The sequence below is a fragment of the Cucurbita maxima genome, unplaced genomic scaffold (genome assembly GCF_002738345.1).
Source record: "Cucurbita maxima cultivar Rimu unplaced genomic scaffold, Cmax_1.0 Cma_Scf00018, whole genome shotgun sequence".
In the NCBI taxonomy this organism is placed as follows: domain Eukaryota; kingdom Viridiplantae; phylum Streptophyta; class Magnoliopsida; order Cucurbitales; family Cucurbitaceae; genus Cucurbita; species Cucurbita maxima.
Window position 1 is genome coordinate 3647542 of NW_019272034.1, and position 26276 is coordinate 3673817.

Genomic DNA, 26276 nt, shown 5'->3' on the forward strand with positions numbered 1-26276 from the left:
CAATATATTTTCTTCCCTCGTATCTATAGTTTAAAATTTAATTATTTAATAATTTTGAAGATTATTAAAGAATAGTAATTTATTTTAATAAAATGTATAAGAATTAGTGATGTGGATGCTTTTAAATTTTTGCGAGGGATATGAACATCATATAATAATAATAATAATAATAATAATAATAATAATAAACACGAAATAATTGCCCTAATCCACATTGACGTCATCACATTCTACAAAAATTATTTGAATATTTGGACTCCAATAATTATTTCGTCCATAAATTATTTTTTTAAATCTGAACCGTTTATTTTTCTTCAACGGCCTTGATTACTTTCAAATTGAACTAAATCCTTCTAGAGTGACATCAGCCTAACCTCAAAATTATTGCTTAATTTTAATAATAATTTTCAAATCCCTATCTTATCACCCTATTTTTTTTTATTAGTATTAAATTTAAATTAAATTATAAATTTAGATATTTGGGAGTTTGTATATATTCTCTTTGTTGGTTAAAATTTTAAAATTATAAATTTAATTTACTGATTTACTAAATCAAAAATTAAAAAACTATAGTTATATTATACATAAAATTTAATTTTCTAATATATTAACTATTTTTTTAAATTTTTTTTATGTAATATATTAAACCAAAAAAAAAAGTGAAAGTTTATGTTAGAGATTTTTAAAATTTAAAATATTAAATAGACGGTGAATTTAAAATTTTATTAAATTTAAAATTCGTCGGTGGGACCTACTTTAACAACCAAGCAAATCTCTTGAAGATTATATGACATAGAACATGCATGAGATATCGAATTAAAAATCATACTTCAATGAGATAATGCACATAATACTTCACATGATGTAAATTTCTTACCGGTCGTACGCATATTTAGTATGTGTTATTCATGCACTCGATAATTACATTCAACCAAATGGGTATTTTTAAGGTCATCTTATCGGACCGTTCTTAGGTTCAGTACACATGAAATTCAGGTCCATTTATACTATTTTATTCATTAAAAAAATTAAATTTAGTCTATTCATCAAATCAACTTAATTCAACTGCTTTAAACAATATTTAATATTCTTAGTTGTTACAATAGCTAAGCTCTCATTTCCCACTAAAGCCAAGAAATTTTAAAATATAAAAATATTTATTTACATATTTGACTTATTATATAAAACAAATGTAATTTCATTTTCACTATTAATTTCTATTTTTTTAAAAAAATACTATAAATTACATTTTGAAATTGAAAAAAATGGTAATAAAGAGGGAGAAAGGGACCAGTGGTGTATTTCAAAAGACAGTGAAAGTGGTTGAGAGAATAATGAGAACAAAATTGATAGAAAAAAAATATATTTTAATTAACGGGATCATGTGCTCGGGTTGAAAACGAAGTGAGTAACTTAATTTCAAGGTTTAAAATCTATTCCCGTTTCTAATAATTTTATTTCTAAAATTTAAATTTAAACTTAAATAGAAAGGATTAAGTTTCATGTTTTTATGGATCTCGAGTCAATTCGAGGTAGGGCAGATATAGTCATATATGATTTTAAACTCGATTGAGATGAGAGTCTGGAAGGGCTTTGAGAAGAGGTTGAGGAGCGGGGTGCTAGAAGATTCGATATGATCTTTATGCTTTGACCTTGTCGATATATCGATGAAGAGTCTAAACCGACACGTCGAGGAGGAGGGAGATAGGGGCTAAAGGCCAAAAGAAGCCAAAAAGAAAAATGAAGAGAGAAGAGAGAGAAATTAGGTTGGAAAGAGAAATGGGACCAAAGGAAATTTGACAAAGTGTATAAAGAGTCGCCGACAGCAAATCAGGAGCGTAGATTTTCTGACGAACTCTGCGTGGTGCTCTTTCCTCTCTTAGGATTCCATATAACCAAAACCACCCTTCCTTTTCACATTTTTCCCCTTATTTTAACCAAATATCAAATATCAATGCCTTTTCAACTTTTTTTTAAATATAGGTTAAATTTACCTCAGGTAAATCTATACGACCACTAAAACCCGACTAACTTAGATTACCTAACCAAAATCATAAACGTTGGATTGGGTTAATTTTTCTTTTTTTTTTTTGGTTTCGGTTGAGTTTAGTGAACGAACCAAACACTGTTTAGTTTTAAAAGCAACCAAACATTGTTTAGTTTAAAAAGCATCCCCCATCATCCTCATTCGATCCTGTCTGCCAAAGAAAGAGAAGAATAAGCTACGAAGGAGCACCTAAGCTCGCGAGAAGGAGAAGGGCTAAAATATAAAGGTAGGACGCGCTAAAAAGAAGCACTAGTTTAAAAAATCGAAAATTCGAGTTAATTCAAGACTTGACATTTTTTTGATCGAGTTAATTAGACCAATACGAAAGTAGGGTTACAACCCAATTTTACTCTATCATACTTTTAAGATTATTATAAAAATTAAAAATATTTGATGCAGATAACAAATGTTAGTGTTGCATTTGACTCATGAATGTTTGATATTTGAGTTTTATAAGATTTTAGTTAGTAATGTGACTTACATTGATAAGAAATATCTGTGTAAGAAATTGGTGGGATTTAACTGACATCCACGACAAACCCACATTACACATTAGCTTAGATTATTTATGGTATGAATTAAATTGTTACTAATTTTAGACATATACACAAAAAGTGTAGAGGGCCTTTGTATATATGCTTGAGTTTAAAATATGTGAATGTCTCTAACCTTAAAAGTACATATAAAGACAATCTAAATGCTTCCTTTGTAGCCTCAGACGTCATCAAGATGACCGACTTCTTCTATGTCGTATCCATATTCTCAGATTTTAAATGTTGATGACAACGCCACGAACGCTTCCTACAAACAATAACGCTATTATTATTCGGTAAACAATTTCAACAACATTATTGCAGATGAAACAGCAGCATTACCATCTTCACCACTTCATATAGAACTTTCCTTTTCTACCTCTTTAAATGGAACTAAGGGATTTAGATTTACTACATGCGCTTGGCACAGAAGAACCTTTATACGCCGCACAGATATAGCTTACGAAGTTTTCGAAGTCCTGCAGAAACAGGAAATTATGGCAATCCTCAGAAGCTTTAGATGCATGGTTGGGTTAGAATCAAAACGCTTAAGCTGTGCATTGTATATAAATTAATGGCCAATCACTTTGTGAAAACCCCATTTCATTCTTCAATAACTTTCTTAAGAAGAAATGCTTCATGTAAATAGATTAATAATGGAGAAACTCCAGGAAAGAAATAGTAATGATTCATATAAATCACTTCATGGTAAATGCCTCAAATAAATCCAGTAACTAATAATCCTGTTATACAGAAAAAGTAGCTATCATGTCCTTTTCTGACGAAGCATAGAATCCTACGGTTTCATCGACTAATAAGGTTATCAAATGAATTGTAATGACAGTTGAAATGATCGAAAAAGATAAATGAGTTAATATATACTCTAAAGTTGAAAATATCATAAAAAAAATTTTAAAAGGTCCCTCAATTCAATTATTTGAATTAATATCGGGGACGTGAATTAATTATATTATAGAACTTGTGTTATAATATAAAATGGCATGCCGCTACTCGGACTCGAACCGAGATGCTCCAGCACTGCTTCCTAAGAGCAGCGTGTCTACCGATTTCATTATAGCGGCTTTCTCGAAATCATAATAACCTATTATTATTCACTCGTTGAGATTGAAAAAATATAATTAGAATGAACAAACGTGTTTTATATAAGAGGCAAAATTCCATGGGTGTGTTCATGAACAAACGTGTTTTATACACATTTAAGAAAAATTCAAGACAAGTTTTAGGATTTGCTTGCTTATCCAAATTGAGTTTATGGCAAATCTTGTTTAAAGTTCATTCCTATGCTTAGTCAAAGCCTACTGGACATGTTCGTGAGTGATTGACATTAGGCAAGTTTGAGAATGAGAATGTGACTATAAAACTGGAAACTAGTTTCCAGGATCCTTCTATTATTTTGCCACTCATGTCGTCCTTTTTGGATCGACCTAGACAATAAGGTTATTGAGAAAAACAAACCTCATAAAGCGGTTGTCCATCAACAACCACCCAAGGAACGTATTTATGAGGAGGCTGAAGATTGTTGGTTTGAGCTGCATATTGTAATTCAAGCTGCATAAAAAATGATGATTCAGGTCATATAAACACAATCAATCCTCATAGATTTGGTTAGTTAATCCGGTTGCAATTTAATGCTCAAATATGCATGAGTTGGTTGTAGTAACTCACCTCTTTCCCAAGTCCTGAAGAATAGCAATCATAAACAGGCTTAGGATTCAATCCCAATTTCTCGAAGCAAGTCTCCCATTGGGTATACTTCCGCTCATACACTGCAGCCTCCACACAGAAAATAAAAGGAAAATGCCCTGTCTACATCCATAAATTTGAATAAAAGTTTAGTATTCCAACTGATTGATCAAGTTAACGATATGGTTCATTTGCTCGATGAGTCAAAATGCCACTAAATAATTTGAAAATCAAAAGAGCTAATGTGAGGTCCCACGTTGGTTAGGGAGAAGAATGAAACATTCTTTATAAGGGTGTGAAAACCTCTCCCCAGCAGATGCGTTTTAAAAACTTTGAGGGGAAACCCGAAAGGAAAAGCCTAAATAGCACAATATCTGCTAGCAATGAGTTTGGGCTGTTACAACTCATTTATATAATACCATAATTTTCAGAATCTCATGTTTTGAAATGGTATTGATAGGAACCCCGCACATGACCCTCAACCCAGAAGGCCCCCGCGCATGACCCTCAACCCAAAAGGCCCCCCAAGGAAGAAACAGACCGAATGTTGACAGCAATATAACACACCAAAATAAGTTATATAACCAGACCAGTTGACCATTTGGCCGTCATCATGAGACTTACCAGCTCAGGCCAGGCATGAATAGCGCAGGCTTCCACAGTGTTCAGTAGACATTCATTAGGACCATGCTGAAATCACCACCACAAAATACAAGTTCATCAGTCTGCATATGTACGCAAGTATGTCCATACATGTGTGTATATGTTGTGTGATTACTATGTTTTGCAGGATTCAGCATGTCGAAAGGCATAACAAAACATCAACTTGAAATGGAAACAGAAAACCATGATATGTACAGCTAAACGATAGATAGAATGTAGAACATGAAGGAATCTTTCGATTTTTTTACATGTGTCACAATCACACCTCTTCAAGACTCACAATTCAACTAAGGTCATTCTCAAAGAGCTTAAAAAGATCATTGATGAGGAAATTGGCTGTGATATCTCACATTGGTTGGAGAGGAGAACAAAACACCTTTATAAGGGTGTGGAAACCTTCCCCTAGAAGACGCGTTTTAAAGTTTTGAGGGGAAGCCCGAAAGGGAAAGCCCAAAAAGGACAATATTTGCTAGCGGTGAATTTGGGCCGTTACAAATGGTATCAGAGCCAGACACCAAACGATGTGCCAGCCTTCTCGCTGTTCCCCGAAGGGGGTAGACACGAGGCAGTGTGCCAGTAAAGACGATGGGTCCCAAAGGGGGGTGAATTTGGGGGGGTCTCAAATCGATTGGAGAAAGGAACTAGTGTCAGCGAGGACGCTGGGCCCCGAAGGGGGTTGGATTGTGATGTCCCACATTGGTTGGGGAGAAGAACAAAACACCTTTATAAGGGTGTGGTAACCTTCCCTTAGGAGACACATTTTAAAGCCTTGAGGGGAAGCTCGAAAGGGAAAGCCCAAAGAAGACAATATTTGCTAGCGGTGAGTCTGGGTCGTTACATTGGCCCGGTATGCGCAAAGGCATCATAATATAAGCCCAAAGAGATTCTCATATTGTGTTAGGAAAAATTAAAGGCAATGGAGTTGATCTATAAGTTAAAAGCAAAGAGAATAGATTTGTTGGATGAAAAGAACACCCATGAAGGCAGCTTCAGCAATGGGATATCAAATCTGGATCAAGAAATTTATAGGTCTAGGCTTTCATATCCACCCAAAGCCAAAAATTATACCATGGCTTCACCATTTTTAATGCAAGATTCTAAGTAATCGAACAATTACTCTTTAAACATAATTACTATTGCCCTGATTCCTCCACCCTAGGCCAGAAAAATAATACCTAAAGTCATAAAATCAGAATTAGATTTAGCTGTAATTGTCGATCTTCGAGTCGATCAAAACCGAATCATCATCAATAATCCTCTGTTTGTTTCTATAGGGTTTGAAGGGATTTAAAATCCTGACTAAAATATTTCTACAGGATTTGGTTTTCCTTCACAAATTAGGTACAGTAATGCTATATTAACAAAATCCTTATTTCTTCTCATTTCCATCCATCGAACATCCAGAAAAAAACTTCTGATCGAATTCTCTTCATTCAAACGAAACAAAAAAGTTTATAATCATATCTAGTTTATAAAAGGAACTAAAGAGGGTGAATTTAACGGAGGACCTGACAAGTGATGGAACTGTTTCGATTGATCCTCGCATTGCCGTAGGGAACGAATCTAAGATCAACTATGGAGATGAGTCCACCCTCAAACAACTCGATCAGATTGTCCACTATAAATTTAACGCTGTCTGGACAGAGCGATTCATAGTAAACATCAAGCGATACTTTCTCACTCCCGTAATCAGGGCTTGCCGTTGCCCTGGAGGTTGAAACTGAAACCAGAGAGCATAACAAAAGTAGGAGATGAAAGAGAAAAACAAAGGAGGAGATTCTAGCCGAAGAATCCATGGATATACGGATACGATAACACGTTGAGTCGATTTGCCAAGCAAATTGCAAATTGCAAATTACAAGTAATAGCTCTTCAATTCCCGTCGCTTAAGGTTTGTCTCCGATGCATATGGCCGGAATTCCGCAAAAAATTCAATGTAGTATGAGGATCGTGGGCGGAAGGAAGGCCAGGTGGTTGTTGTTGGCATTCTTGGACATGCTGAATCATACGAGGGCCATTCTCGGCCAGTGGCTCCTCCTAAAATATTTATTACAATTTTGCAAAATAAAAGTCGGAATTTAATGGTTTTTAACATTTTTTAAATTTTTTAATAATATTTTTAAATTAAAAAAAAGGTAAATGATACTTTTAAATTATTAATAATTTATTTAAAAATATCATTAAAATTTTGGATTTGAATAGCATCATTTTACTTTTAAAAATATTTAAAAAATATTAAATTTTAAAAAAATTAACATGCTTATTTTTTTAAAAAATAATTCAAAAATATATTTACCATTATTATCGCATTTAAAAAACTACTCAACAAATTTCTAAGTAATATTAAATATCTAATAGACAATTTTCTGAACTCTTTTTTTTTTTTAAATGTGTATGTATAAAAGCTGTTAGACGAACAAGACTCTCTACAATAGTATGATATTGTCCACTTTGACTATAAGCTCTTGTGACTTTGTGGGCTTCCCCAAAATACCTTATACTAATAGAGAGAGTATTCCTTGATTATAAACTCCTCGAACAAAGTGCGTCTCTTCTTAATCGAGGCTCGACTCCTTTGGAGTCTTAGTCATTATTGACTGCCTTCGAGGAAGCTTGACTCCTTTTCTTTTGGAGTCCTTTGTTCGATATTTGAGGATTTACCAATCTATTGACACGACTAAGTTTAAGGTAGTCATTTGTTCGATATTTGAGGATTTACCTATCTATTGACATTACTAGGTTTAGGGCATGACTTTGATACCATGTTAGACGAACATAACTCTCCACAATTGTATGATATTATCCACTTCGAGTATAAGCTCTCATGGATGTGCTTTGGGCTTCCCAAAAGACTTCATACTAATGGAGGGAGTATTTTTTTTATTATAAACACATGATTATTCTCTAAATTAGCTGGAATTTCATCCTCCAACAAAAACATGCTGATAATATTATAATAATGAAATTTTAATTATTAAAAATTAAGTTCGAATATATATATATTAAAAAATATGAGTGGAATTATTAAATTATTTTAGCAAAGTGAAAAATAATGCATTAAAATGTTTTTTAAAACAAAGATATTTTTTAAAAAACTTATAATAATAACCAACGGAAAAAATGTGATTTTGTCCTTACGCGGGTCGTGGACATGGAAGATTCCTCAAATTTAGCTTTCTTCCACATCCACAACAAGAATTAAAGGTTTATTTAATAAAATTAGATTCATTCTTCCATTGCTATTGAATCTCTGGAAGCCATGGATTCTCCGCCTAAACTCTGTTCCATGGCTTACATTTCATATTTGCTGCTACTGTTGCTTTGCTCGTTGTTGTTTCCTGTTTCATCTACTTCATACTCCATAGCCACAACCTCCAATTATGGCACCGAAAAAGTTTCGCTCCAACTCTACTACGAGTCTCTCTGTCCTTACAGCGCCAATTTCATTGTGAACTATCTGCCAAAGCTTTTCGATGACGATCTCATCTCCATTGTTGATCTCAGGCTCGTCCCTTATGGTAACGCCAGGGTTGGCCGCAACGATTCCATCACTTGTCAGGTCCTCCGTTTAATTCGTTCATTAGATTCGTTGTTTTCTTTCTTGACGATTTCTGTTTCGGTTAATTACTAAATAAATGGCGTATTTCGTTTGTTTCCATGCTTGATTTGACTTCAGTGTTCTGTTGATTTAGGTATTTGGTTATGGTTTGTTCAGGGATGAGAAATTGGTAGTTGTTCGGAATTTTAGATTTAAAATTGAATATGCAATTATGCGCACTTCTATCTGAATCTGATTTGCTTTTGTTTATTATATGTTGTTCAACAGAATAGCTTCTGCCTTGTTTACCATATTGTTCTTTGAAAGTCTCTCCGGGCTTATAATACGAATCTTGATATTGTTCTTTGAAAGTCTCTCCAATTTTATCATCAGTAAATCTGTTTATATTTCGAGATTGATATTCCTCCCTTACCTGATAGCTTAAGCTGTTTGATGTCCATGTTAGAGTTCTCTTTTCTGTTTCGTTTTACGTTGGTGTTCATGATTTTATACTCTTTCTACACAGTTTAATTTGCCTATGGATGGCTGGATGTGCTTGCATCCATATAAACTGTCTAATAAACTTGTACTGTGTGGTTGTAATTTCAGCATGGCCCGAATGAATGCCTATTGAACACTGTGGAAGCCTGTGCCATTAACGCCTGGCCAGAGCTGGTAAGACTTCTGATGGGAGCATGACACTAATCAGTTTCTTACAAAACCCTTTCCTTGTTTATTACATAGTTTCCAGCATGTAACTATGTGTCATTTTAATTGCATCAGTCGTGTCATTTTAATTGCATCAGTCTTTCCTATGTGTAGTTACTCATATAGCCCACTTATCGGCTGATCGTTATGATCATTAATGATGGGATTTTCCATTTGCTTCTATTTGTACAAAGTTCTCCTTACTAATATTATTTTTCATTGGGGGGAGGAGAACAATTTTTTATAAGGGGTAGAAACCTCTCTCTACGAGACACGTTTTAGGAAGCCCAAATGGAAAAGCTCAAAGAGGATAATATTTGTTGACGGTGGGCTTGGACTGGTACAAATAGTATCAGAGCTAGACACCGGGCGATGTGCTAGCTAAAAGACTAAGCCTCGAAGGGGGTGAATTGTGAAATCCCACATCGGTTTGGAAGGAGAATGAAACATTCTTTATAAGAGTGTAGAAACCTCTCCGTAGCAGACATGTTTTAAAAACCTTAAGGGGAAGCTCAAATGGGAAAAAACAATATCTGCTAGCAGTGAGCCTGGACGGTTATAAATAATTCCAATGTTGAAACTCATTTCTTACATTACAAATCTTTCAATGCATGTTACCTCAAACTCCGTATAGAGTTGTATCATTAGTTACCAAGGTACAAAGTGAGTGAGTTGGAATTATGGGGATGAAAGTTCTCATGTACTTATACTGCAGGATGGTCATTTTCCTTTCATTTACTGCGTCGAGTATCTGGTGTCCAAACGGAAGTACACCCAGTGGGAGTCATGTTTTGAGAAGTTGGGGTTGAATCCCAAGCCCATCAATGAATGCTACCTTACTGAGCTTGGGAAAATGGTGAGTTGTTTTAAATTACTCGGTTCAGATTTTTGTGTTAGTTCAAGTTTCATATATTGATAAGATATAACATTGTATAGAATACAAAGACTAATGGCACCTACTCAACTAATCCTGTACTGCTGCAACGGGTTCTTAGTTTCCAACATATCTAGCTGTTATGATTTTCGACTGACTGAAGATTTCACAGATTTCATTGACTGAGCATTAGGTTCATAATCAGTTCCCGGTCTCTAGGTTGTGATTGGGTAAACAAACATAGAGATTATCGACCATTCAATATGGAATCAAATGTTCTATGTGAGATCTCACATCGGTTGGGGAGGAAAATGAAACACTTTTTATGAGAGTGTGGAAACCTCTCCTTATCAGACGCATTTTAAAAACCTTGAGGAGAAGTCTGAAAGGGAAAACCCAAAGAGGACAATATCTGCTCACGGTAGGCATGGGCCATTACATTCTTGATTTGATTTTTATCATCTTCGGGCAGCTTGAACTGAAATATGCTGCTGAAACGGACAATCTTGAGCCTCCTCATAAGTACGTGCCTTGGGTTGTTGTAGATGGGAAACCACTTTATGAGGTTTGTTTCCTTCTTTCCGTTATGCTCACTCGTCTGCTCAAGTACAAATTAACTGCATAAAGGTCTAGGCTTGGGTCAACAAACATGGAAACGGTTTATTTATCTACTTATAAGGATTATTATAACTTTCCCTTGCTATAGGACTATGAAAACTTCATAAACTACATCTGTGAGGCGTATAAAGGACCTGTTCTGCCAAGTGCCTGTAAAGCTTCGTCCATTAGTGCCATTTGAGGATGAAAATCCTAGTTCAGCCTCCCAAATAGTGCAAGAAGACAGAGATGATGATAACGTTGATATAATAAACAAGAATGCAATCGAGGTGATAGTGTTATTTATTACACTGCTTGAATGATGTCACATTGTATGTACCCCCACACTCTGAAATTGTTCGGTTTAATTTATGGATAAAATGCACTTTTAGTAGTGAGATATGAATCGTTATCTATTTGGTCCATGAAATTTCAATAGAGACACTTTAGCCTATTGAGTTTGCGAAGTAATTTTAAATGGTCCTGACATGTCATTTGCTTGGATGACTTGGAAAATAAAATATGACACTGTCATTCAATCCACATCAACAAATTATGCCTAGTCATCATTCCATTAGATGTTAGATTAAGAACCATAAAAAGGCATTTTGTCCAATAGTAAATAAATCAAGATGGAGAAACATGCTCGCATTGCATTTTATAAGAAGAATAATTTAATTGGGTTAGAATTTTGAAAGATTTAATTTCACATTTTTTATTTGATGAATGAATTATTTTAGAAAATTTGTAAATATGCCTCTAATTATCTGAAGAATGTTTCGACTCTACTCTGCATAGTGATACTTGGCCTCATATACTAGAGACAAACATGAATTAAATTAGATTGTATACCTTTAGGAAGAGATTCTTATCCTTTTTGAAGAATATGGATTTAGTTCGACAATTTTTCTATCGATGTTGTCTTTTCGTTAGTGGATAGGTAAGTTTAGCAGAGCTTATGTTAGGTTGGGAGTGATCTTCAACTCAACGTAAATCAGGTCGCTCGGCTTTCGGGTCGCGTGGCAAGGTGTGTTTTGACCCATAACAGTACATATAAAGGCTAATTGAAGAATTACAGAAAAAAAAAATCGAAATGCTAATGACCAGAAGCTACCTGAATGACACATCTTAAAGCTCTGCAAAACTGGTTCAATTTCCTGTCTCTATTGAGTACAAATTTGTTCCAACAAAATGGGATTGCGAATAATGTTACTTAAACAATGAGGAAAATATTGTAAAAGTACATCCCAAATAGAAAAGGGGGTTCGGATTTATGTGATGAAAAGAATGGTTACAATGCGGGCTACCTATTATTTCTCTACCATTGATTCTTTTTCTTTTGCTACCATAAAATTGTGAGCACAAGACGCAGCTCAAGTGTGTCTGTCCAAAAACTTCTCTATCACGACTGAAAATGCCGCAAAACCAGCACAACCGGCACAAGCTGCCTTTGGGCCACCTGAATTAAGACGATACAAGCTGAGATATGGGATCTCATGATGAAAATAATGAACAAACTAATCAGCATGGTAAAGAACCAATTCAGTTAACAGAGCCCCTTATGTTATTCCGTCCTTTTGCACCTGTAAATCATTCGTTCTTCGAACAAACATTGCTGGTTTAAACACGAGAATGGAATGAGGCTAAAGAGAGTGTCCCTAAGTTTGATGCAGAATAACTATGTGAAGTAAAAGCAGAAACTACAATCCAGATTTTTGACAAAAGGCAAGAAAAAACTTATGGTTGTTGGATGGGAATCCCTCAAAAAATATTTTTTTTAGATATTCCAAAAGTGTTCAGGTCAGCTTACATACGTCTCAGCTTACATACGTCTCGCAACTATTCTCCTAAGATAACCGTTTGATCCTATTGAATCTGGTTGTGATTACTTTAACATTTGACATATCTCCATCCATGGCTTAAATCAGCTTACATACGTCTCGCAACTATTCTCCTAAGATAACCGTTTGATCCTATTGAATCTGGTTGTGATTACTTTAACATTTGGCATATCTCCATCCATAGCTTAAATCAAGAGGGGAGCATTCCTCTTTACATGAATAAATCAATGGCATGGATGGTAACCTCTTATATGAATAAATACATAATTTGGCATATCTCCATCTATTGGGAATGTTTTCATCATTTTTCATATAAGAATGCTTTATATCAGTTAGTAGGAAACCTCGTATGTCGTTGCCTAACCGTTGACCAAAGCGGTGTGCACAAATCATGCTAAAGAGATTTTTATGAAATTGCTTCTAAAGCTTTACTGAAACTTTCCTTGTACTGTCCTATAATTTCTCCACACTAAAAATGTACGTTTCTTTGGCTCTATAAGCTAGTGCAGGAATGGCATACAAAAAACTGGATACCAGCTCCAGTCAAAGCCAAACCAACCTAACCAAAACACACAAAATTAAAAGGAAAACCTAGCTACAACTCCATAACTACTTAGCTTCTACTAGCTCACTTTTGATAGATTTAGATATTCCCTTATTTTTCTTATCATCAACAATTGGATATTTTGTGGCAGTTGTAAGTGTTTGTTAGGTGGCTCCCCTCTTGTTGGGTGTTTGGCCTATCTTCTCGCATAATCTCACCCCCCCACCCCAAGCTTTTTATCAATCTTCCCGGGTTGGCAAATAAAATAAGTTACATTTTCAAAAGATATTTGAATCAAGGGCTGGCCACTGTCAAATACCTGTCAAGGGCTGTATGATCTAACCGGTAGCAAATTTCCAAATGTAAGGCAGGGCTGACATCACTACTATAGTTCCATATGCTTTAACTTGAATCCAAATTTGAAATACGAGGAAATCTAGGAATGGGAAAGCATTCTTCAGATGCTGGTGAGAATGACAGGTCAATCACGACTCTAGAGAAGTATTTTCTAGCGAAATCCTTTGTCATAGATTTAATGCAACTAGTTATTTTCCAAAAATAAGTTTAAGGCTTTATGGAAAGACTGGTATCTAATGTAGGTAAAAGTTTTACTTTAGACTATGCTTGAAGACTTAAACATAAATGAAGACCAGGAAAGGAATCTGCACATCTGTTTCCCAAATCGCTATTTATTATACATGAATATATTGAGAATGCTAGATGTTTTTCTTCTCTCTTCACGTTTCAGCTGTCGTGGAGAAACTTTGTGTTCCTGGGATAAGCTGGGTTAATCCCTTCTCGACAAAGGACGCTCTCCTCGGTGATTCCTTAATCTAAAAGGATGGGTTGGCTACTTTGGCCAAATGCTTCTAAAGTTATTCTATGTGAGGTTTAGCTGGAGGATCTTTCAAGATTTGATATCAGGTCAGGTTTAAGTAGTTTTAAATATCCAAAGATGCCCCTAGGAGACCAATGCCTTTGTCTCTTTGCAGCTTTTGTTCACAATAGATCGAGAGAAAAGAAGGCATAAGCTAGCACAGCAGTGTTATTGATGCCAGCCACGCAAAGCGAACAGGTTATTCTCTAGCAACTTAAAAGATGAAATTTCAACCAAGATCAGTCAGAAAGTATAGTAAGGAAATAAATTAGCAAGGCCAATTGAACCTCTTGTGCACACATGTATACTCTATCCCTGCAAATTTCTTTGTAATGTGACCTGGAAAACAAGAGCTTATAATATTATCCTTAGAATTCAAGGATGCAGAGGTAGAGCCTATAGAACATTGTTTCCTACTGCAAGATCGAGGTCATAAACTTATAATTTCATTCTGAACACGAATCCATCTAAAATGCACGAACTCCAGTATTTTAGCTAAGGATATTTAGTAATAAATTATAGTTTATCATATATATTATATTTGATATTTTATTATAGATATTTGCCTTACTACCATAGGTATCTTTCCATTTATTGTTATTTCCATTTATTACTATTTTCATATCCTTGTAATTTATTTGATTATAAATAGGATAACTTTCACATCATTTAGGTGTGGTGGATTAATAAAACATTATTATGGTATCAGAGCCCTCTCGGTTTAACAACCCCAGATCCTTTCTTTTCAATGGATTTTGAATCCTTTAATCTTCTTCTCCACCATCCCTGCTGGCTTTGACGCCGCAGGGACAGTCTTAATGGCTGCTACAGGTGGAGCCGATTGATTACTCTTCGGCTCCACCCTATTGACCTCCAAATCACCTTTCGTCATACTCTGTACATCCAACCTCACCTTTTCCAACCCAATCGGTTTTCCCCTTGGCCAATATAGTCTCTCTCATTTTCTTTCCAATCAACCCTTCATCCTTCACAAAAACCCTAATCTCAGGATCCTCATCAGTGTTCTCTTCAGAAATATATGGAAACTCGACAATCCCATCAACCTTTTGCAGAGATTTACTTTCGGAATCTGGGTGCCGCACTGGCCTATTCTCCAACCAAGTTGCCGCCGCCCTTCCTGCCAAAATTGGCTCCTTCACCCAATGTGGCGACTCTTCCGACTGCCCTTCTCGCCAAAATTGGCTCCTACGCCCAATGTGGCGACTCTTCTGGCTTCAACATTGTCTTTGTCCCTTGCTCTAGGTTTCTCCTTCTACTTCTTGGGGCTAGACATATTCTCACTAGAGCCAAGGCAGCATCGTCGCTAAGCGACAATCCCTCTTCATGGGTTAGACATATTCTTGTCGAAGCCAAGGCAGCATCGCCGCTGAGCGGCGATCCCTCTGCAATTTTTTATGGCCAAGAAAGTGTTTCTCTACGCCTCCTCTGAACCAGGTTGTAGACATCTTCACAAAAAGTGTTTCTCAACCTCTTTGAATTTTTCAGATTCAAGCTTCACGTTCGTTTAAATCCGACGCTTAGCTTGCGGTGGGGTGTTAAAGAATATTTAGTAATAAATTATAGTTTACCATATATATTATATTTGATATTTTATTATAAGGCAAATATCTAATATTTGTCTTACTACCATAGGTATCTTTCCATTTATTGTTATTTCCATTTATTACTATTTTCATATCCTTGTAATTTATTTGATTATAAATAGGATAACTTTCACATCATTTAGGTGTGGTGGATTAATCAAACATTCACATTAGCTCAACAGGAGTACTGAACCACTGAATTGTTTTCGTGAAAGACCTTTACATGCCTAGAAGCTTTAGGATTCACATGGTGACACTTGAGTAGAAAATGAGGAACGTACATGGATGCAAGGGTAAGAGGGCCTACCTTTAGCTGATATAGAACCACCAGTTACACAACCAGCGACTACTGTATTAGTTATATCATGTTTGGCTCGAGCCTAAGCACATGAAGAAAGAATTAGATCCCATAAAATCACATTCAGAAACTGAGAAGAAAAATAATAATAATAAACGATCATGATACCTTTTCTACAACACATTCTGCTGCTGAGAAAACAAAGCCCATAACTGCAAACGCTTTTGCAGAACCCCAACTACGCCGTCCCATTTGTTTTGCAGTATAAACAAATTGCTGTCTAGCAGTCATCTCGTCTTGCATTAATGGATTATCCAATGCCCCCAAAAATAAACCCATGAACAATCCAAGTCCACCGCCTGCAAATATTTCAGCACATAAATTATGATTAAAGCAACAAATACACGGTGGCTGAGCCTCTCAATCTTAATCCTCTTGGCAACTAAATATACTGCCCAGACTCAAACTAAAATAGGAACAATTTAACAGAAACTATAAGGCATCACATTTAAGAGAAGGAGAGATAGTAATACTGTTGTAAACGATAAGAGGAAGAAAAATGAAGATTCATTCCAGTATTGGCGAGAGAAACTGGAATAAAGTACATGAGTGAGAATGCGGGAAATGATTTACAAAAAGCAACAAGCAAATTGTAGTTAAAACAACTGAAAGAAATTGGCTAACGAACCCATGACTCCACTAACAACACTGCGAACTGCACAGTTGTTCCAAATATCTTGGCCGCGAATCTCCTCGACTGTAGGCATCCTTATAGGCTCCAATGGCGGCTTCTCCAACTCGCTCGAGCTCGCAGGATCGTGCGAAGATCCATCTCCAGAACTGGAAGCCATTGATGTGGAGAAGAGATTGAAATGAGAGGAAGAAGAAAAGCTTCAAGGATTGAGAAGGAGCGAGAAAGCAAAGAAAAGCGGGGAATCTGCAAGAAAGAAAGCTGGAGAAAGCTGAGGGCCTGCTGGGAGGGAAGAAGGGCAGAGAGGGAAAATAGCCTAAATAAAACCCACCGGGTCGGGTTTTGTGGCCCGCCCATGTTATTTCAAACGGGTCAAGGTAAATTATTGAGGGAGAGATGAATTAATTTATCAATTTTAACCAATTTTATCAAATTAGACTTAAATTTTGACTAAATTAATAATTTTATTTTAAATTTTTACTAAATATAATTTTTTTACCGGATTAAGTTGATCGAGGCAGAAATTAACCGCTCATAATCTTACCAAAATTTACAGATTTCAGCTAATATTATTTTTCTTTGATTTTTTTTTATTAATTTTATAGTATACAAGAATGCAAATAAAATTGATTTTTAAATAAAAATTTATGAAAATGTCAAAATTACAACATTTTATTAAGGTTTAAAAAATATGTAAAGATTCAAAAAATTAAGTTGGGCCGGTAGAGGCCCAATTGTTTTAAGTTGGGCCGGACCAATTTTTTAAGTTGGGCCGTGCTAAGTGTTTTAAGTTGGGCCGGCCCAAGTGAATGGAATCGAAACTTTATCTTCAACTTGCGGAGGTTTCTACACCTGCACAAATTTATTCAACCCTAATCCTCCATCTTCCTCTCTTACGTCTCTCTCTCTCTCTCTCTCTCAACTTAGCCTTAAAAGAAAAATCTAATGTCTGGTATGTACGATCAAGGAGGAGACGCTGCTCCTTCGTCTTACGGAGCCCCTGGAGGCGGTGGAGGAGGATACGGCGGCGGAGGGTATGGAGGCGGATATGGTGGAAAGGGCGGCGATGGTGGATATGGCGGCGGAGGCCGAGGAGGCGGCGGTGGCGGCGGTGGCGGTAGAGGATATGGAGGACGAGGTGGTGGAGGAGGCTACGGTGGGCGAGGTATGTGCTTCACTTGTTGGTTAGATTTTGTCTTCGTCGTTTAGAGACCAGAATCTTTGGGGAATAGAAACATCTTTTGAAGAAATAATTAATTATTTATCCTTTATTTTTAATTATAGTCGAGAAGGTTTTCTTTTAATTTATGCGTTCGACAATATTTTGTTCTGTATTGCAATATCTTGGGTTTTTCGTGCTCTTAGGTTGGGTGTGTGGCTTGTATTCCGGTAGGAAGTTTCCAGTGATCAGAGATCTAATATGATACTAATAACAAATTCTTTTTATCTTACCTCAGTCTTTTTATCTGCTTATTGGTTTGATCGAATTTAGGAGGCGGTGGTGGTGGTGGCTATCAAGGAGGAGATCGTGGAGGACGAGGTGGTGGACGTGGTGGGGGAGGTGGTCGTGGTGGAAGCGGGAGAGATGGCGATTGGGTCTGCCCTAATCCTGGGTATGATTTGTTTCGTCGTCTATTACTGGGTTATTTTGTTTTGTTTTATTTTATTTTCATAGATTCATCGAGCGATTCAGCATCCTTGAATGCATAAATTTCAGATATTTATGATGGGGAACTTCTATACAGTTGTTTTGATATTAAGTTTATTTGTTGTTGCTAATATTTTTGTTTTTGAAATGCCAAATAGCTGTGCAAATGTGAACTTTGCTAGAAGAGTGGAGTGTAACAAGTGTGGTACACCATCACCTGGTGGTGCCAGTGACCGAAGTGGTGGTGGTGGTGGTGGAGGATATAATAGAGGTGGAGCTGATGGGGGTTATGGTGGTAATCGTAATGGAAGAGGCGGTAGTTACCATGGTGGTAGAAGTGGAAATCATGATGGTGGTCGCTATGAAGGAGGGAACAGAGGTGGTAATTCTTATGGTGGTCACCAGGGAGGAGAGGATAGTGGGTACAGTCAGGTTCCTCCATCATCAGCCCCCCCATCTGGTGGTGTTGGTGGCTCTTATCCACCATCTTTTCATGGTGGAAGTGCAAATTATGGTACGGATGCAGTTCCTCCGCCTGCAAGCTACAGTGGAAGTACCTACCCTCCAACTTATGGTGGTCCCACTGGTGGCTATGGCGGTGATGGTATAGGTGATGGACGGAGTGCAACTGGTCGTGGTGGGCCGTCAGCTGGATATGATGGTGCTTACAATGCAGGTGGTAAAGGTGGTGGTTACAATGCTGGTGGTAGAGGAGGTGGAAGCTATAATGCTGGTGGTGGTAGAGGTGGTGGTTATGGAAGTACACCAGCAGCCGAGCCAGCACAGGTGAAACAGTGCGATGAATCTTGTGATGATTCTTGTGATAATTCAAGAATCTATGTTTCGAATCTGCCAACAGATGTGACCATTGATGAATTGAGAGAACTATTTGGTGGCATTGGCCAAGTAAGTAATTTGTCATTAAACTATATTTTGTTGCATTTGATGTTCTATCCTCGTTGAAAAGTTATGTCTTTTAGTTCTTGAGGCATTTGTTTGTGATATTGGAAGCTCTTGTAGTGTTAGTTCTATTCTCCTTGCCTATGGAGCGTCTAGAATTGATATTCTCATTGGCAATGGGCTAGCTCTGTTCTTGTTGCCCATAAACCGTGTTTCGTTTCTTAAAGTGCTTAATAAATTTTTTCAGCATTGGCTTTTGCATTTAGCATGCGATAGTGAACTGTTTAATTGAAACCTTCTTTCAATTTCCAATTTGAAGATTGGAAGAATCAAGCAGAAGAGGGGCTACAAGGATCAGTGGCCTTGGAACATAAAAATATATACAGATGAGATGGGAAATAACAAAGGCGATGCATGTGTATCATATGAAGATCCCTCAGCGGCACATTCTGCTGGCGGTTTCTATAACAGTAATTACTGTGCTCTTTAGTTTATAATAATAATAATATTAGCAATTGTTTTTAATCTTAGTTCATGTATGGTCATGTTTTTGTACTCTCAGATTATGATTTGAGAGGTCATAGCATCAATGTTGCAATGGCTGAGAAGTCTGCACCGAGGGCGCCTACATACAACCATGGGTATTTGCTTGCTATTGTTATTTCAAAACAAATAGAAAAGTCTGCATTCTTGAGTTTAGGAATACATATATCTTGAAATGTGTACTTTGCGAAGTTCTTGCTTTTTGTGAGTTGACGAGCATGAGAAATTGGCTATTGTAATTACCAAGTTGATAAAAGCTAAGAAGACCTTTGGGTCCCTTTGTTTTCTCCTCACACATGCGTGCACAAAAAAAAATCTTGTCTGCAGGAACCAGGTTAGGTAACTTGCAGTTCTTGCAAATATATCAGATACTGTTTGATGTTCCCAGACTCCATGCTATCTAGGAACTCTGTGTGAATACTCAATAATCACCATGGTCTTGAGCTCTCATGCATGATGCTATTATTGATACTTCGATTTGATTTTTTCTCTGAAATTCTAAGATATTTTGGAAATTGTGCTTTTAATTAAATTTTTTCATGCTCATTTTAGTAGAAGTATGTTATCTATTAGTCTTCTTTGAGTTTAGAATTAATTATTTGACTGTCTCTCAAAATCATTTTATACTTGTGACTTTTCGTCCATAAATTCCAGTAGTTTTTTTTGGGGTAGTTTTTTGTTTTATTTAGTTTGGGGGTGGATTACTTATCTACCTTCTTTTTGTGCCAATTTGTGTTTCCTACAAAGACATTTAACTAATTCGTGGTTTATTCGGCCTATGATTGATGACCTTATATTGGACTGCCATTGAATTGATATTGTAATTCAATATCCAAGTATGTAGGATATGAATGTTTGATATGAATGGTTGCACCTTTTTTTTGTTATGATTATTGGGTTATGTTGCAAGATGCAACAATAGCTATTAATTTATTTCTCTCACGGTGTCTTCAAAGCTTCAAACATAATGTAGGCTATTATTCTTCTTTTGTTTTAATTGATTTTAGAATTAATTGTACGTTAAATTTGTTTTGTGTAGAATGTGACTCGTTTTTTTTAAAATGCTTCTGTTGTCTGAATGTGCAAATTATTTTATTAATTATGCTTTAAAAAAAATTCGCTCCTTGTCTTCTAACTCTCACCTTATCATGTTGCAGTGGTGGTGGCAGAGGTGGATATGGAGGTGGTGGTGGTGATAGACGTAGAGATAGCTATAGGGACGGAGGCTCTGGACCTGATAGACATCAGCATGGTGGAAATAGATCTCGTCCTTACTGAGTGATTCGGCATTGAGCATTTTATGTAATGGGAATTGTGATCTTAGTGTTTTAATTTTGTTCCGTGGCTGGATTCTTGAATTGGAGACCAAAGAGGTAGGTTGTTCACTTTCTATGGGCAAGAGACCTCTTTGCTCCTTTTTAATATATAGTGGTACCTGGAGGGGTTATAATCTTGCTCAGGCTTGAGATTAACCTAGTTGTGTGAATGTCTTTTTTATAGAGGCAGGCGGATAATCTCCAAACTGCTTGTTGCTAAGGTAGGTGTTGATGTTTTCAGGTGAGTGCTTCTCTTTCCATAAACCATCTTTACAATTTCACGGGTGCTGATGTATAAGCTCCTCCTGATCTCAGACATCCCTTGTTAGCTCTGATGCAAAGCATATCTTATAACCTATAATTATCATTTCTGCATTCATATTTTATTTATTAAATATTAACTTGCCACTCTTCTTTACTTCTAAATTTCATTCATTATTTCTTAGGGATTACTTGAAAATCTTTATTATTCCCTTATTCGTCTATCATGTGCTCAAGGCTGCTTCTGATTTTTCAAATTTGTCTTCTGTTTTTCAAAAGACTATCATATATCATGTGCTCTAGGGTTCAGAAAATTAGAGATGAGGATAGCTCATATTCAATATAGAAACTTCAACTTCTTGAGGTCTTTGTCAAGAGCATTTAATATATTACTGGGTGTAAATGGATTTTAGGCCTTTGCAATGTTGCATATTTTTGCCGATTTCTGTTGTATGTAGACGTCGGGATGACGCTCCATATGTTAAAAAAAGACTTATTTTAGTGTGTTAGGACTCGAGGCAAGTTAACCTCATGAACTGTGATTGCCACTGCTAGTTACAAGTTACCTTCTGCATATTCAGTGAGTGCAGGAAATATTTGTCAGCAATAACCTTGGAATTGTGTCGTATGAGTCTGATTTTGTTATTTGAAAAAGGATAAGTGGTTCTTTCTAGGCGTCTTTGTTCATATAATTGTTGTCTATATTTATTATAGTTATTGAAATGGGTTCATAGTTGTAGTACCCCGAGCTGATTATGAGTGTGACAATCTCGATTGTAATTGTGTTGTGCAGAGGAGCGATTGATCATAAGAAATGCTATTGAGCTCTTCAGTTGATTGGTGTCATGAAAGAACAAATGAAGATTTACATTTGAAACCGATGCTTGAGATCTGATTTTAATGTCTTCATCCAACAGTTTGGGAAATGTTTGTGGCTTTGAGTTGGGTTACCATACCAAAGTACTGTTCTTAAAAAACCAACCTCATCTGTTGTATCGGTTTTATAGTACGCTCATCCACGGTCAATGGTGTTTGATTCCCCCTAATTCTCGACCATACCATATGATTTTGAACTCGAAACCAGAAAAGCCCGAGGGAAAATTTAAATGTACTATATGTTTTCGTTAACTCATAAGTAACATTTTAGAAAATATTTGTAAATGCAATTTAGTTTGAACTATTTAATGATTCAGTAATCAATCTTTAAAACGGTATATTATTTTGTTGATATCGATGTTGGCCTTTTGGCCTTTAATATCATATTAATTATTTATTATTTACATAATTATTTATTATTAATTTTAAAATAATTAATTGCTTGATGTTTTGATGATAACAAATCTATTTAATTATGTCCAACCGAGACCCAGTTCCATACCGAAGTCTATTTAGATGATTTAGTTTTATACTGATTCAACAATCAAAGACTCAATTAGATAATTACTTTTATGTTGCTATATCGATACCTATCCAACAATCAAGACCCAGTTAGATGATTCAAGTTTGTAGTAAGGCAACTCTTAGTATTTACATACCAGAAAAAAAAGGGATGCTGATTTACATACCAGCAGATGTGGAATTGAGTTTCTCGTATGGTTGTCATTAATGGATAGATATTTATTATCGGTAATTTAGTTACTAAGCATCATATGTGACTTTATTATATTTCTTTAAAACGACGTTCGAAACTAAAATAAGAAATAGACGGATATTAATTTCTTCCCATCAAGTTCCATTTCATAATTGATGAAATGTGAAAGGATGAGAAGAAATGGTACCTTGTTGTTTCCATTACGGTTCTACAACGAGCTTAAGAATATTTCCAAAATTTAATCAGTGAATCAAAAGAGATGCCAAAATTTAGATATTGAACACTTTTCAGAACTGCCAAGGGTCCCCTAACAAGTTAAAATGTACATGACAGTGGCATACCTCTCCGGCGATCCTGGACGAAAGAACTTCCTCCGATGGAAGAACAGCTTCTGCGGCAGTATTTACAGTGCCTTCCGCCTGTTATGGAGTCTAGGACACTGAGACTCCTTCCACATCGAGCACAAAATTTGTCCATACATTGCTCTGCCCGTTTATTGCATGTGTGGTGGTGCTGGTTGCACGCTGTAAAGGGGTCCATGCGTCGGTGGTGCGTGAGCGTATTGCGAGGCAATATTTACACCAACTCCTCCTTGAACCTAGAACAAACCATCCTTCTATATTATGGATAGAAGCAATTTGGTAATCATTCTGAATAGATCTTATCAATGACATCAGTATGACACAACCGGACAATTTGAGTGTAGCTTAGCCGTTAAAACATCACTTCTGTTGAACTCAGAAAATGTGACCCATAAAATCTCATATATTTACATGTTAATCGAAGGCAAATCATAATAGTATAAACCCAAAACCCACCTGCTTAAGTTGTAAGGGGGCATAGGGCATGTTTCCCAACCCCATAAAACCACCTTCACAGTCACCTATGCAGAATTTTATAACAATTTTATGGTCAATGAAAAGGAGCAGCCATGTTGCTTGGTTCATAGATTTGGTTTTATATGTCTCGTAATGCTTTTAGTTTTGATTGCAAACACTTCAATATAAAGTGTTCACTAACCAATTCATTAGATGATTAGACCTATCCTTCACTCTTGAAAGTACTTTTGAGTGCTGTCTAGTCCAACACTAAGGCTGAAAGCATTCTATAAGTACCCTTTCAAGGAACACTATAAGGTGTTTTTGACTCTTTGCAAAAGTACTTCTATATTATTATCAAACATAACAATTGAGTCTGAAATGCGTTTGCCATCCCAAACATAACCTAGGTTATAAGATGACTTCATGTTCCAATGAATTTTAATGGTGTTCACCAAGAGTCAAGGTAGAACCAGCCCTGCAATGAATTTCTGAGTCATAGAACTAATACAGACATGGAGGAGTACCTGACGCATGCCATAAGGGTCAGGGGGATGTGAGCTCCCACTGTATCTTATGTCAGGATGGCCATAAGTTGCAGCATAACCAGGAACTGTATGAAAATGCAATGTAAAGAGAGTAAGTGGCAAAAAAAGGAGGATGCATAAGCTATATGAAAAGAAGGCTTACAAGGACTCGTTACAGCTGCCGCAGCCCTTGCTCTCTTCTCAGCATTGGCCAGTTCAGCCTGCAATTTCTCAACTTCCTGAGACATGGCAACCATACCCTTTTCCATGGCCTCACTCTGCTCAAGATTACTAGCGCGTGTCTGTTTCTCGTATTCAATAGCAGCCCTGTTCAGATCAACAACAGATAGCAAGAGGTAATTCCCAAGCCTCAATTATGCTCATCAAACAAACAGAATACTACATTGCATTTCTTCTGCCTAAAAAGAAGAATTGTACCAATTCACAAATTTTTCTTCAGGTTGTTTTGTTCTACAATCATAAAAACAAGAAACATGGGAGTTGGCTATAGAAAAACAATGAAACTTCAAAATGCCCATGATCCTCAAAAGAAACTGCTTATATTTTCATTCTACTAACAGCTCCCGATTCGATTGGTTTCTTGTTAAAAGGAAAACAAAAGTGATTCTCTAGATACCAATGGTTAAAGCAAATTCACGAAGGATATTTAACACAATATTAGTGCAGAAGAGAATTGTGCAAACTTTGCTAGACATGATAAATTGCTCACGAAGTAAGATCATACATGCTCTAGTATTAGACAAGACATAGTCTTGCACCAAGTGAACAGATATTAGGCTTGTTTTCTTGAACAAACATACTCGTTTTTTTTCTCTCTTTTTTTGGATAGATGGTCTTTAGTATATATTTTCACGTAAACATATACTACTATGAAAGGGTGTCATTTCTTCACAGCTATAGCAATATCCACAAAGAAATAGCTGCACCAAATGAACGCACTTCAGAGTTTTTGAATAGTTCAAGTAGTTACCAATGTTCAAAGATACTGAAAGACAAGGCATTAACATCACAGCATTAAGGTTTTGCATTTGATATCTTATTTGCGGCAGAAACATACAGCTAGCGAACAATTAGAATGGAGTATCCCAACATTTAAGCAAATACAGATTTTGTGTCAAAACAATCAAATCCAGGAAGAACAATTAAAGGGATAAACCTTACAAGCCAACTCAAAATAAATTGATGCTTTAATATGAAAAGGCTTATTTTCGAACTTAAGGGAGAAATGACAATTTACCTTCCTCTTTGAATTTCATGGTGCATTCTATCAATTTCAGCTTTAATAGACGGCAATGGCTGTGACTCTGAAGAGGTTTTAGAAAGGTCGTCGCGAATTGCTTGCAACTCCGTCGTTAACTCTTGCTTTACGGTACTCAGCTTATGTATATCCGCCCGCACTTGAACGAGCTCTGCCATCATAGCGTCCATGGCACGAACCTCAGCGCCCATCTTCAGCGATTTCTCATAAACCTCCCTCACCTCTGCGTCTCTCTCGGCCTTGACTTTAGACGCAGTGGCCGATAAGAGCCGAAGCTCTTTCTCGGCCGCTGCTAGCTCTTGCTTGAGCGCCACGTGAGTGGCTGCAAGCCGTTGGTTGTCGGAGAGGAGAGTTTGAATCTCTCGATGCTGCGTTGATATCCAATCTTCGAGAAGGATTGCCTGATGAGCCCTCGAAGAACCGCCGACGGAAGATGAGTAAGGAAGACGTTGATGGGCTCGACGATCATCACTCGGGCTTCGGTTCAATGGAAATTTGCGTCGTTTCAACGCATTCGGCTGATGGCTTCTTCCGGCCATGGCTTTGGATAGCGTCTTCCACCTCTTTCGATACTTTTTGTATTGCACAGCAGCTGAGATTTGAGGCGAAAACAATTGAAGTGATGGGATCTTGGCGACGGCGGTTTTCGATTCTGTTCCTTATTTGGAAGGGTTCCGCTCGTCGTTTCGTTCGTCGGTCGCCGGCTTACAGTCGACGGCGAGAATGTGTCCTAATGGGCTTTGATTTTAAACCCATTTATTAGTGGACCATAGGGTTTTTGAACCCACTTCCAAAATGGTCTTCCTTGGTCCCAAACTTCAAATAATTTCTATTTTAACATTTTTATCTTTAAATTTGTCCCTCAAAATTTTAG

At 36.6% G+C, this 26276-nt stretch overlaps 5 protein-coding genes across 12 annotated transcripts; 2 read left to right on the forward strand and 3 right to left on the reverse strand.

Moving 5' to 3' along the window:
• Positions 1-2591: 2591 nt before the first annotated feature.
• LOC111492992 (gamma-interferon-inducible lysosomal thiol reductase-like) lies at positions 2592-6981 on the reverse strand. 4 transcript variants are annotated; one of them, XM_023142554.1, is made up of 7 exons: positions 6456-6981; positions 4909-4974; positions 4267-4407; positions 4057-4149; positions 2960-3059; positions 2806-2848; positions 2592-2772 (listed from the first exon to the last, which is right to left on the reverse strand). In XM_023142554.1, the coding sequence occupies exons 1-5, from the start codon at positions 6741-6743 to the stop codon at positions 2964-2966; spliced, it is 684 nt and encodes a 227-aa protein (XP_022998322.1). In that variant the 5' UTR covers positions 6744-6981; the 3' UTR covers positions 2592-2772; positions 2806-2848; positions 2960-2963. The 4 variants fall into 4 exon arrangements, with proteins under 4 accessions (XP_022998322.1, XP_022998321.1, XP_022998320.1 ...); XM_023142553.1 differs by having other exon boundaries at positions 2592-2848; XM_023142552.1 differs by having other exon boundaries at positions 2592-2848; positions 2923-3059.
• Positions 6982-8122: 1141 nt separating this feature from the next.
• Positions 8123-11094, forward strand: LOC111493159 (gamma-interferon-inducible lysosomal thiol reductase-like). Its single transcript, XM_023142793.1, has 5 exons — positions 8123-8506; positions 9095-9160; positions 9909-10049; positions 10540-10632; positions 10774-11094. Exons 1-5 carry the CDS (start codon positions 8207-8209, stop codon positions 10864-10866), a joined length of 693 nt encoding a protein of 230 aa, XP_022998561.1. The 5' UTR covers positions 8123-8206; the 3' UTR covers positions 10867-11094.
• Positions 11095-11775: 681 nt separating this feature from the next.
• Positions 11776-16796, reverse strand: LOC111493200 (mitochondrial import inner membrane translocase subunit TIM22-4). Its single transcript, XM_023142844.1, has 4 exons — positions 16517-16796; positions 15997-16187; positions 15838-15910; positions 11776-12123 (listed from the first exon to the last, which is right to left on the reverse strand). Exons 1-4 carry the CDS (start codon positions 16677-16679, stop codon positions 12038-12040), a joined length of 513 nt encoding a protein of 170 aa, XP_022998612.1. The 5' UTR covers positions 16680-16796; the 3' UTR covers positions 11776-12037.
• A 586-nt stretch (positions 16797-17382) lies between these two features.
• Positions 17383-22348, forward strand: LOC111492756 (transcription initiation factor TFIID subunit 15b). Of its 5 annotated transcripts, none has more exons than XR_002719915.1 (8): positions 17383-17684; positions 18012-18132; positions 18326-19073; positions 19387-19537; positions 19630-19708; positions 20768-20983; positions 21111-21167; positions 21981-22348. XR_002719915.1 is itself a non-coding variant. In XM_023142192.1 (6 exons), the coding sequence occupies exons 1-6, from the start codon at positions 17465-17467 to the stop codon at positions 20886-20888; spliced, it is 1440 nt and encodes a 479-aa protein (XP_022997960.1). In that variant the 5' UTR covers positions 17383-17464; the 3' UTR covers positions 20889-22340. The 5 variants fall into 5 exon arrangements, 1 of the variants encoding a protein (XP_022997960.1); XR_002719917.1 differs by having other exon boundaries at positions 21111-21147; XR_002719914.1 differs by having other exon boundaries at positions 21111-22348.
• A 540-nt stretch (positions 22349-22888) lies between these two features.
• Positions 22889-26258, reverse strand: LOC111493239 (protein FLC EXPRESSOR-like). Its single transcript, XM_023142890.1, has 4 exons — positions 25382-26258; positions 24287-24450; positions 24124-24209; positions 22889-23376 (listed from the first exon to the last, which is right to left on the reverse strand). The coding sequence occupies exons 1-4, from the start codon at positions 25939-25941 to the stop codon at positions 23272-23274; spliced, it is 915 nt and encodes a 304-aa protein (XP_022998658.1). The 5' UTR covers positions 25942-26258; the 3' UTR covers positions 22889-23271.
• Between the last annotated feature and the right edge of the window lie 18 nt (positions 26259-26276).